We start from the raw sequence: 12,602 nt of genomic DNA, 5'->3' as shown, positions 1-12,602 counted from the left end.
GTTCTTTTGTTTATCATCAAGTTAAGGAAATACACTTTCTCTTATTATTTAAGGTGTCAGAATTCAAAACATCATGCCTTTCATTCAATTTATGCACTGTCTACTGTCAGTTCAGCCATCCCTACCTATGACTGGCTCAAAAAGGCAAACTTACAGCAGCGCAACTACAGTAGATATTTTATTCTGGACTAAGCATTGAATGACATTCTGAGTGACTAATTGTATTTTCAAAGTCAAATTCTTCCAAAACATACTTATAATTGAATTGCAGTCTATAGATTCTTAGTGGTAGTCTTGGGACATGGCTTGAAAGGTATTGAGGGTTGACTTTGCAGTAATTGGTTGCAAGATACATCAGTAATTCTGTAGAGTGACATCATTGAACCTGCAATTATATCACCTCCATATATAGTTACAAATATAAAGAGACTCTTTTACCTGGTCTGTTCTGTCCTACAGGCTTTTAAATGCATGCAACCCAACCACACAAAGCCCAGATGCAATTTTAGGAACAATTAAAAATGAGAAATTTTGGTTTTTCTTGAGTGATTTTAAGAAATATATTCTCAAAAGTAGTGAAATTGAAAGAAAGGACTTTTTGTTAAAAAAACTTTCATATAGTAAGATAAATTTGAGCTTCTAGCCTTGATGGGCAAAATAGTGGATGTTGGAATTCAGATCTTCATGTACTGCAATATGTGGTTTCTATATACTGCAGAACCATTTATTTTCTAGATTGCTTTTTTCTGGAAATAAAATGCTGTGTAATTGATACTTCCCAGTGTCTTCAACTGCATTTGCCTCACTTTTTTTTGATTTAATTCAGAGACTTTGACCCTGTATTTCACATGTTTGCTGATTCAAAAGCATTTCTTAAAATCACAGAACCATTCAGAAGTGCAGTAAGGTAGAAACTTAATGTCCAAAGAAGATAGTGATCTAAAGATTACCATAAAGGTGATAACAACATGTGGTTGAATCCATAAACATGTTTTCACTGCTTAGATACACAAAATGTCAGTATTGAATGGATTACTCTCAGTAGATGGTATCAGAAATTATCTTCAATATCTTCTGGGGATTTTTTTTAAGAGAGTACCTAAAATTTTTATTCATGAGAGTAAGACAAAATAGGCCAGATTTTCATGATATCAAGGCCATATTCTGCAGTGTTCTCAATTTGTAGTTATATAAAAATAAAAAAAAATATAAGAAGACATAAAAAGTTATTTAAGGTTTAGATTGAAAGCAAATGCTCACTTTTAGGAATTCCTGGTTTTAACAAGTTTTGATATAATTTTTAACTATATATTATTTTTAACTTTGAATATAATTTTTAGCTATAACTATGTTTTAGAAAAAAACTGCAACATTTTGTATATTGATACTTCAAGAACATCAGAATTTCAAATGTGTTCACGTAAAGCAGTTCCTATTGTGGATAGATTTTCTGCAGTCACCAAGCTGTGCTTCTGAAAGCATTATCTTATGTGCCAACAGTTTAAAGCACTAATTGATTTTTCTGGTTGTCCATTTGCAATGTGTTTTGTAGGTCAGAGAACAGTAGGAAATCTGGTGTCTTGTAGATTCTGATCAAGTGTGTTATATGTTCAGTGTGCTCAGTGTGCTTGCTAAAATCTTATCAGATAATAATTAAATAATTTAAAAAGCAACTTAGAGTAGGTATCTAATTATCAAAGAAACATTATGTCAGGAAGACCTTTTATTAAGGGTAACGTGTGTAATAAGACAATATGAAGTCATACTAATGAGTCATTAATCCCCACAGAGCTGGTGAGAGCAAGAAAATAGACTCAGACACTTGAAAGGTAAATTGACTTAGGCTAAATTAGTGCATATAAAATCTGATGAAACAGAAGACATGGATTTCATCTCAAAAAAAATGCTGAAACTGGGAGTTTGATTTCAAGATGAAAGTTCTTTCTTTGTTGGCTAACTGGAGTGTACGTGGTATTTCCTGGGTCCTTATTAAATTTCAAAAAACCCTCTCTTGAAAGAGGGCTCAAGATAAAGGAAAAAAGTCCACTCTGCACAGAGGGAATAAATGTCAGTTGTGTTCATTGGTGCAATTAGGCAAAACCACAAACGTTTCCAGCAAACTTCAATGTATGAAATGGGGTATAGTATTATTTCTGTAATAAAACCATCATTAAGGCAGTAATAAGATACTCTCATCATTTAAAAGGGAGGAATTTATTCTAAAATGTGTGGTTTCTATTAATTGGGAACATTCCAGAAATAGCAGAGGAGCAGTGATTTAGATATTTCCACAAAAAAAGCTTCTAAAATGCTAGTTTGTAGGAAATACATAATTATTTCTGTATATAAATAATTATATGTGGTATTTTCTTTTTACTCTTAAGTTCATTGTATGCAAAGTCATCTTTCAGAGCAAATGAAAATTGAAAATACTTCCAAATAAGTGCACAAAAAGAACTCAACTGACAGTCGTTTCTCCTACTCACCAAGTGCTTTTATATATTTGTCTTTCATCCATTTTCCAGCATGACTTTGTCAAATTTAAAAGAAATATTTTAATTTAGTAGCAATAATTGGTTTGTTAATGCATTTTCATTCCTGAGTTAACAAGGTGATATAGAGGCGAGCTGAAAAAAATTTTTTTTAATCTTTCAGATGTATTCATAGTATCTCAATAAAGTTGTCATCAAATGAAACTTAAAGCTTTGTAGTCTTTTACATTTTAATTGTTTAAATGTTTATAGCATAAAATATAGCATCAAATGTGGAGTGTAAATATGAGTGCAATTATTGTCTCCATATGAAAAATGAGAAATCTTAGATCCCAGATTTTGCTTCTACCACCAGTGACAGTGACTATATATTGTAAATAATGGTTTGAAAGGCCAACTTAAATCCTGTCCTTTGTCTGTGCATTCAGTTCCCATTCAGTTCCCATCAGCTCCAGTGGAAATTCTTGGGGCAGAATTTGGTCTGTTTTTTTCTTTTCATTTCCCCTTCCTTTTAAAATTAGTGAAGAAAGCAGAAGATAGGTGTTGGAATTAATCAATGAATGAAAGGTGAGTGTTGGTGACTGGGATCCTTCCTATGAAGAGAGTGTGTTTGGATTAGTTCATCTCTACTGAAGCAGAAAGCACAGTGCCCAGGTTTTTCTGAAACTGCAGAATAGTTTTGGTCTGGCTTTAAGCTCAACAGAAGGTGGATAATGTTACCTGCATGTCCACACTTCATCAGCAGGCAGAATTTAGAGCTCTGGAATAAGAAAAAATGCAAACAAAATGAGAAGGAAGCAAGACTGATGGTAAATTATATCAGGTTTTCTGTAGTGCTCTGTGCAGTAACCCTTCTTTTTTCCCAGAGTTTGTGTCTCTGATGGGAACCTGCTGTTATACACTGGGGAGAAATGGAGGATTTTTCTGGTGTTTCAAAGTGAGCAAACCTGTGAGCACTGTTGGTTGCAGTGCCACCACAGTAAATTAGATTATTAATTACATTTATTAGTGTTAAATTAGTAGGGACACACATTTGGTTCAACTGTGAGCATGGAAGGAAGTCTGTTAATTTTTGATTAAAGTAATATAATTAAACCCCAGCTTTGGAAAATGATATAATGGTGTTCTCTCAGGCTGTGCCTCTGCATTAGTGCCAAGATGTGGGCTGGTAGAATAAAATTTTATTTACAGTGGCACAGAGATGTTGAAAGTCAAATTCATTCACTGAGCTGTAAAGCTCTTCCACCTCGAATTCTTCTTCACTGGAGAAGTGTGTGGGCATGTGAGTAGGAAATGGTGACACCAAAAGGTGATTTTCCTCAAGCAGCTTCACTCACAGGGAAGGAAGAGGGCTGGGAACTTTCTCTCTGCTTTCTTGCACAAGGAATGAAATAGTTACTGATGCTGACATTTAAATTATCATCACCATTTATGTGTTGTTGAGATAGATGAGGACAGCTGGTAATAATTCAGATTCATTGCACACAGCACTCTGAATCCCATATAAACACCTCCACACTGCCATAATTTAATCTCATTTCTAGCTTTTCTTTGCAAATGTCACCAAAATCTATCTAAACCACTCAGGAAACACCACTATTCTGTGAATCCCAGGCACATGAGAAGATCAGAAGAGATATTTGTTCCATCTCATTATTCCCTTTTCAAGCTTTTCACTGGAGTTTACTTGCTCCATTATTTCTGCATATCTAGTAGTTTTTCTTCTATTCTTTACATTGGTGCAGGGCCAAATTGGCATTGAATCTCATCATCATTCAGCAAGTTTGTTAAATCTTAGAACCATCTCATATTTCTTTGGGGTGCAATCTAATCATGTGCATTTTCTTTTTACAGGCATTTTCTTTGCTTTTGAATATGGCTTTGCCTTGATGTGACATTTTATTTGATTTACTTTAGAATAATTAACTAAAATGCATGAAATAAATTCTTAATAGTGCAAGATTTTTTGACTGCTTTTGCTGAAACATTGAATTTTCTATACTTTTCTGGTTGCTAAGCTTTTGAGTGACTTTCCTGTTATGTGTTGAACTACATTGGTGTGCAGTGCCTTTTTAGTTGGCCACTTTGTACATTGGACAGGCTGGTAACTTTCTTTTCCTTGCTTTTGCTGTGCAGGACCTTGGGACAGAATGAAGATAATGAAAGAAATTATGATGTGGAAAATAATGTGAACTTGGCCAAGTCTCTTCAGCAATACCTTAAATATCTCAGAATTCTCTCCCAGTCTGCATCAAAAAATTTGTATCCAAGGAAGACAAGTGACAAAGCTTCTGTCAAGGTAGTATTTGTAATGTGGTTCTTGCATTCTGTGATTTTGGTCTCTGAGTTCTCATTTTTTAAAATTTCCTCTCTGTCTGAAGACCAGACATTGTTTTTTACTGCCTCCTCCAACTGATTATCATAAGTGCACTAAGTTTTCTCAAAATTAATCACCTTCAGCATTGTAAATGCTTCAGCTCATCAAATCTGGAGCATTTTACCCTAATTAGGGATGGATTGCATGTGATGAAGAAGGAAGAGTGGAATAAAGCCGGTAACGTTTTGATTGGCAGATCTGAAACTCTGCATCTGAACTATGCTCCAAAAACCTGGCTGAACTAGTGTGAGTTCTTGCTGGTGTTTATGTTCCTTAGGGTGCAATTCATAAAATCTTTGAGCAGATTTTAATAATGGGTCTGATAAATTGTGCCTCAACATTTCCTACTTATTGATCATAAGGAAATCCTACTGTGACCAGTTAAGGTTCACATGTATACTTTAGAGATGTACAGATAGCTGGCAAGATAAATCACAACCATTAAATTTTGAGTATTGACTATGTCAAAAACTACAAACATATGGGAAATAAAGCATTTCCCCCCCTTCCTAGAGAAAATCTGTCTCACTCTAAGATGCAACTTGATAAATTTATTAAAATTATTGCACAAAGGGGTTCCATACAACAGGCTCTTATGGTCCTTTATCTTTTGCTCAAAAAGCAAAGAGTGGACTCATTGACTTCAAAGAACTAGGCTGCTGTTGCAGAAATCCTTTACAAGAAATTGTCTGTGCTATTTCAATGAATTCAGTATAAATACAAAATTTGCCAAAAAATATACTGAAGTTTCAGGAAAAGTATCAGGTGAAGAAACCAAAGTGCAAAGCCAAACTGCTTTTGTTTAGTTCAGAGAATAACTCAGGGCGCCAAATCTGCAACAACTCCTGGCAACAACACCAGTTGTAGCAACCATTTAGTCATGGTTGTTATTCTTGTCAGAAGCATAACTTCCCAGATTCTGACTGACTTATTAGATACACTACTTGTGATTTATGGCACATAAATCTTATCTGGGGCAAGAGGAGCTTTCAGGCAGCTCTGAGGAGGGACCAGGGACCACCTTGGTGCTGCTTTTCCTCCCCTCTCTCCTCATGGGTGCTGGCTGCAGTGAGGATTCTCTGTTTTGAATCAGTGGCTTTCAACAAAAACTTGCTCAAGAAGTATTTCAGTGGGTCTGGTGTTGTCATGCAAGTTCATAAATAATCCATATGGCTGAGACCTTCTGTGGGGAAGCCTGCTGTGATAACACCACCCACCAACCTTATCGAGTGTTGCCATGGAGATGGGTACTCTGAAGCCTGGGGGAGTGGGATAAAGAGGAGAAAATCTGGAAGTGAAGCACGTAGAGGAGCAAACTGTACACTTCTATTTACTAAGGAGCATTTTGAAACAACAGACACTGAGTCAGATGTGTTACCTATAATTGAAAGTCAAAAAAAAAAGAAGAAAAAAAGGAAAATTATTTTAAAAACTTGTGATCAGCCATGAATTTTAACTGATCCTGGAGATGTTCCCTATCCTAGCAAATAAAATGCAACTGCTCTTCTTGAAAAAGCAAGAGGGACATAGTATTTTTATCTTGATTCATTGTTTCGTTAGTGAAATAGCAATTAAACAAGAGAAAAAAACAGAATTTTTGCTGCTCCAAGAACCAGAAAAAAACTCGTAAAATTTGAAAATTGGAAAAGAGAAGGCAGAAAAGTAACTGAATGACATACCTCTGATATGGTTGTGCCACTTGAAATTGGAGATAGCTACCTAGTGCACTTTAATTGCAAGCTTCCACAAAATATTGGTACCTTATCTTTGTACTTAATATGTAGATTACAAACCCACATAAAATAATTGTAGTAAGATCTGATCTTTTAAACTTTCTTGTCCTTTTCTAATTAAAATAAGCACAAGACAGTGGTAGTTTACTCTACCTAGAACTGCAGCTTTTGGGCTTTGCCCTTCTTAAAAATAATTTTCTTTCAAGTATGTATTTACCTCTGTCACTTCATTCCTGCTCTTGGGGAGCAGGAGATGTAACACTGCCTTGGTTGCTTTGATACCTTGCATGCTGTGAAGTGTAGCTGAGTCTTGCAGAAATTTAGTGCTTCTTGACAGAATTCCTGCATGGATTCAGGATCCATGACATCAGAGGTCTCTGGCCAAATGTAAAACAAAGGAACATAAAAGATAAAGAGGTTTTAAAATATTCCTTATACTTTGAAAGTGTTATTTTGTATATTCACATGATTATATTTTACAAACTATCAGTCTTCAGTTGCCCTACTCTCTTCCACTTGCATTATCAGACTAAAACTACAGAGCTTCAAAATTACTGAATAGACACCTCACACAGTTATGCAGAAAACTGTAAAATAAAACATCACAAAAGTTAAAGCAGGTAACTCTTCCTATTTCCCTAGCTCAAACTGTCAGCTTGAGGCTTGATACAGCAGTGACAGAAATAACACCAGTAAACTTAAATCATGTGATTGACCAAAATTCCTATGGTGTCTACCATTTACCACAAGAGCTGCTTTGGGTGATTTTTGAAGCACTTGAAGTTCATCACTGACTTAGAATTATTTCTCAGTATACAGGCAGTGTCTACTGCAGGCTGTAATCTAGCCAGCTGACAATGACTCTTCCAGGAAATAAATAGAAAATCTGAAATTTGGTGTGTCTGTTTCCTGAGGGTTACAGCTGTAAAGAGCATTTCACTTTAGTTCAGCTGAAAAGAGTTGTTCAGGAAATGGGCACTTGGTGGCATTTGTTACTTAAGCATTAGCTAGTGGGATTTTGTTTGGTTTTAGTCTTCCCTACACACACTTTATGGAAGGGCTTTATGAAAGTTTTACCATTCACAAATGCTGAGTTATCAGTCTTTGTGATTCCTTTCTACCAAACCTGGATGCAGTATGGAAAATAACAAATAGCCAGGCACATATTTTAATGATAATTGGTTTATTTTAGCTACAGAGTCTAGAAATGCAGAGGCTTCAAATCATGTGTGAATTGTCCTGCCCTTCCCCACTGGAGCAAAACCCTCTCATATCAAAGCACCCAAACCCCTGACAAACCCACTGCACTGTTGGCATTCCTACACGAGCTGAGGCTCAGGGTTTTGTTGGATTTGGAAGACAGCACATGGCTGGTATTGCTAAAGCTCAGATGTTGTAAAGGAGAACTTGCTGCCTTTGCTGCTGGTCTGTGTGCCTGTATTTGAATAGTTATGAGAGATTTTAATTGTGCTGCTTTCGTCTGACTGAGAAAAATTTTTACTCATCACAGAAAGAGAATTTATTTGAAACCTAACCCAAATGTACTTCCTGCTGGACAGGCTGCAGGAATTAGGATGTTGCCATCACACTTATGCTGTGACTGTATTTCTTGTTGCAGAAATCTCATAAAGATTTCATGAATCTTCAGGCTTGAAGATTCATGGAATTGCTTTTTCTCCTTCCTCCTGATTTGGCCTCTGAGGGTTTCAGATAGATTTTGTCCTACCTTCTGCTAAGAGCTTTGTCAGACCAATGTGACATTCAGGTCCTTGTGGGTAGGATGGGGGAGAAAGAAAATCATGTCAGAAACATTAGGGAATTTAATGAACTTTCTCTTGTTACTGTTTCTTTGTGTTTAATTACATTCATTTTCATGGTAGACTTCTTGTGCAGGTATTGTGATTACAGAAATCTCCTCATCTTAGGTATAATTATGAATTTTAAAGCAAAGATTTCTGGGAAAAAAAACCCCATAATCTTTACATCAAAGAAGGGGCTAATAAAGTTAAAGGCCTTTTTAGAATCATGAGGGGGAAAAGAAACAGGTAAAGTGACAGATTAGTGCCAGAGAGTTGTGGCTCAGCAGTGAAATTGTGCTGAAAGGGGAGAAGCTGCAAATAAAAAAAAATATAAATTATATAAAATAAAAATTCATATATTTGCTAGCCTAAAAAATCAATTGTTTGAATCTAACTGATCACCAAACAAAGACATGTGATAATTATTTTAAAGAATTATTATTAATTTTAGAAAATCTGAGTGCAGAAGTGCTCAAAGATGTACTTTGAGCTTATCTGCAAATAATTATTACTGTGATTAATTTGTAAGAAATTACTTAGTCATTGCACATTTTAACCGTGAAATTTAATTCAAAAAAGCAGCACCTTTATTTATCTAAGATTGATTTAAATACAGGACTGAATGAAGTTCATCAGAATTTTGACAAAAAGTAAAAAAACTTCCTGCAGTGTATACATTTAAACTCTATTTGAATAAAGGTAAAATTTAATATTTCATATATAAGAGATTATGTATAAAAATGTAATTCAGCTGTGCTTGAACACTTCCATAAAAATATTTCTGGAATAATTGATAAAGGAATGTCTCCTTGAAGCTACAGAATTGCCCCTCTATTGGCATACTTATGCAATGATATCTGAACATTTCCCAAGCATTGGTGTATTCATTTACCTGCAGCCATTACAAAGTATGGAAGATTTAATGCCCCTGCTTCACAGACAGATAAGACAGATTTTCTGAGGTCATGCAATAATTTTTTGGTAAAGCATAAACCAAAAGCTAAGCCTCAGATCCCAGAAAAGTATTTCGTCTTTCAGATCATTCTCCTCTTCATGGCTCTTTATAGCAAGATAGAAACAATAAATCCTCCTTAAAAAAGCTAACAAACATGTACACAAAAAAACCCTAAACTAACCAATGAGAAACCCCACAAAGTCCAAAACCAAACCAAAACAACCCCAAAACCCAACAAACAAAGCCCCATAAGCACTGGAGCAGAAATCATTTGACCATATAAAGATGTCTGTATTGGTGCACATCAGCCTAAACTCATTCCATGATCAATGGAGGGGAAAAGAGAGTTTTAAAGTTGTGATTCACCTCTTTTAATTTAAGTATATAAAATGAAATGCTGTAATTTCCATCCTCTTGGCCATTCTGCAGGAATCTGGTGTAGACTGCAATTTTTTCTGGAAGGACACATCTAAAGCTCAAATAGAATCATGGCTACAAAGCCTAGTAAAATTGCAATCATATTGTGTGTGGCATAAATACACAGTCTGATGATCTAATATGACTTGTGATTTATTTTTTAAATAAATAATTTAGCAAGGGAGCATTCTAGCGCTAGTATCCTATTCAAGTCTTAGATCCAACATGTACTTTTACCCTCAACCCATCAGTTTATGCAGAATATAATGACAGAGTTTCAACATCTAACATAGAAACCACCATTTCCCTTATCACACAGGTATCTGGAAAGGATTAATTATTTTTTCAATTATTAGAAGATGCAAGTGCCATAGAAATGTTATTATAGATGATCTGTGTCAAGTCTGGAGTCTTATTTAAAAGGGCAGTTAATTAATTTCTAGTAATTCCCAGATGAAACATAGATTGATATTTTTAAAATCTCAAATACTGACTGGATAATAAGATTTAGTTCTTTTTCAGACCCTTCCCTTCAAAATCAACTCTTTTTTTCCAAATACCATGTGTTTGGAGTTCATTTCTGTGATTTTTCCTGCAAGTTTCCTGTTTGTCTTGCAAATATTTACTCCCTGTACTTCAGTACATTGTAATTAGTAAATAGAAAATGATGGAACTGATACAAATTTAAAGTGCATTCTATTTTTTTTGCCATTATAGTTATCAAATGGGAGGGTAGAGCTCACGGAAATTTAACCTTACTTTATCTACCTCTGTGTGAGCGTGTTGGTGTAGACACTTCAGGACAGTGGAACAACAATTTCTTTATTTTTAGTGTGGGAAAAGACCTCAGCTGACCTCAAGAAGTTGTCCAGCAAATGGAAGGTTGCTTTTAATGGGGTTGTAAAGAATGTTGTGGACATCAATCCTGTAAATCTCTATTCACTTGCATTTCTTAGGATAAAAGTATTTTCTAGATCCGCGTGTTGGAGTTATAAATATATTGAATTGGTGTTAATGTGCTCAACTTTTGGCAGATGAAGATCATCATGTTTCTATGAAATTCATCTTTAGATAATGAGATAGTTCAATATACCAGCATATGCCTACAGAAAATGTGTTTAAACATCATTCACTGAAACCTTGAGTAACAGACTTATTGGCATTTGAGCAAAATGTTCTCAGGCAAGGGAAGCTGATACACCCTGGTCGATCTGTCAGCACTGATCACCAGGCTGCACAATTTCTACCACCACTGTGGCTTCACTGTCACTCTTTGGTTCCTGCTGGTGGTGTCAGGGAGCTCCTGGTGCAGTGGCCTGGCAGAGGTAAAGATGCCCTAAGTCTTGTGTCCCCATGTCCAGGCAGTGGCCAAGTGGAGCAGCTACTGCCAGGAGGCACCACAGGACACAAGGTACAGAACAGATCTTCCCACCCAGGAGAACTGCTAGAAATGGAGTTTGTTGAGAAGCCAGGAAAGACATGAGACGTGGTCAGACAGGTGTATTGGTCAGCTGGTTACATGCTCCCATTCCAGACTGTTCCTTGTTCCTAAACATCCCATAGTGTGCCCTGGGCAATGACAAGATGGCACCCAGAAGGAGTCCTGCATCCCTTAAGGAGTCCCACACTCCTGCAGATGTTAACCCCTTTAATTTTGCAGGGTGATCCAGAGATCTTTTTCCATCAATCATCTGGTGGGTGCCATTCCTGGACACGATGGCTGATGGCTCACTGTGATGGCCTGGATGGAGCCAGGGCAGGGGCCCCTTGCCATCAATCAGGTTATTGGAGGTCATCCACCCTTCATTTTTCCCAGGTGTTTTATCCTTTGTGTGTGGAAACATCTCAATGTGTAAAACTGACATTTTTTGTTTATGATGACCCAATCATGAATGTTGAGGAAAGACCACTCAGAACTCCTTCTACACCAAAGGAAACACTTTGACCCATAGGATGGAGATGTGTCAGAAAAAAGGAGAAAAAACAGCAGTTATTCATGAAAACTGAAGGCAGTTTTCATGATGATAAAAATTATCCCTGTAGGAGACTCTGTTGTAGATAGCTGAAGGGTAGGCAAGTGGATATGATCATTCAAAAGGAGAGCAAGAATGGCTGGGAACATCTGAAACTAAAAAGAGATTTTTTTAAGTAGTAACTTATACATAAAAGAATCCAGTGTATTGTCCTTTCTTTTATTTTTTTTCCTTTTTTCTTTTTTGAAATTTTTTTTGTTTAAGAGTGGAAGCCAAATCTCTGAAATTCTGAAATCAACTGAAATTAAAGCAGTAGCGATTATTGAATGCTGTAGAGTCAGATTCTGGACAGTCCTGTTGCACTGTGGTTTCCCAGGAAGGATTAGGAAATAAAGTCATGAATAGTTTCCATCAAAGCAGACTCTGAAGTCTCCTTTTGCTTGATCTAGTTTTTGACACTCTGAAGTACAGGATGTTAATTAACAATCTCTGCCACCTTCTCTGATGTAGTTCTTAAAAGGTTTCAAAGCTACTGTATTTTTCAGAAAGAAAATTGAAGATAGTTACAGAAAATTATCAATGAAATAGTAGGTTGAGTGAGATGACTGTAGTGTTTCCTGTTGCCTTAAAACTGTGAATCTGTGGAAAGGCCATGGCCTGATGCTGTCCCATCACTGGTTTGGCCTCTTTTTCCAGGTTCCAGATTCTGCATTAGTTTTCCAAATTACTGGGGTTTGTGCATGGTATAAAAATATAGTTAGTGAAAAAGTCATTAGCAGCTGGTAGAAAAAGCCTTTGCTTCGTTATTACTCAGACAATTGAAAATTTATTTATTACAGTTTATTGGCTGTAGTTA

At 36.0% G+C, this 12,602-nt stretch overlaps 1 protein-coding gene across 1 annotated transcript in view; it reads left to right on the top strand.

The window, feature by feature from the left end:
* PTPRN2 (protein tyrosine phosphatase receptor type N2) overlaps window positions 1-12,602 on the top strand; it is a 634,908-nt gene that overhangs the window by 223,375 nt on the left and 398,931 nt on the right. Inside the window, exon 5 of the mRNA XM_064703906.1 lies at window positions 4,629-4,791. Within this exon, the coding sequence (XP_064559976.1) occupies window positions 4,629-4,791 (163 nt within the window). The remainder of the gene's footprint in view (window positions 1-4,628; window positions 4,792-12,602) is intronic.

Source organism: Zonotrichia leucophrys, chromosome 2 (assembly GCF_028769735.1).
Source record: "Zonotrichia leucophrys gambelii isolate GWCS_2022_RI chromosome 2, RI_Zleu_2.0, whole genome shotgun sequence".
Lineage (NCBI taxonomy): Eukaryota > Metazoa > Chordata > Aves > Passeriformes > Passerellidae > Zonotrichia > Zonotrichia leucophrys.
This window is presented reverse-complemented; position numbering and strand designations above follow the sequence as displayed.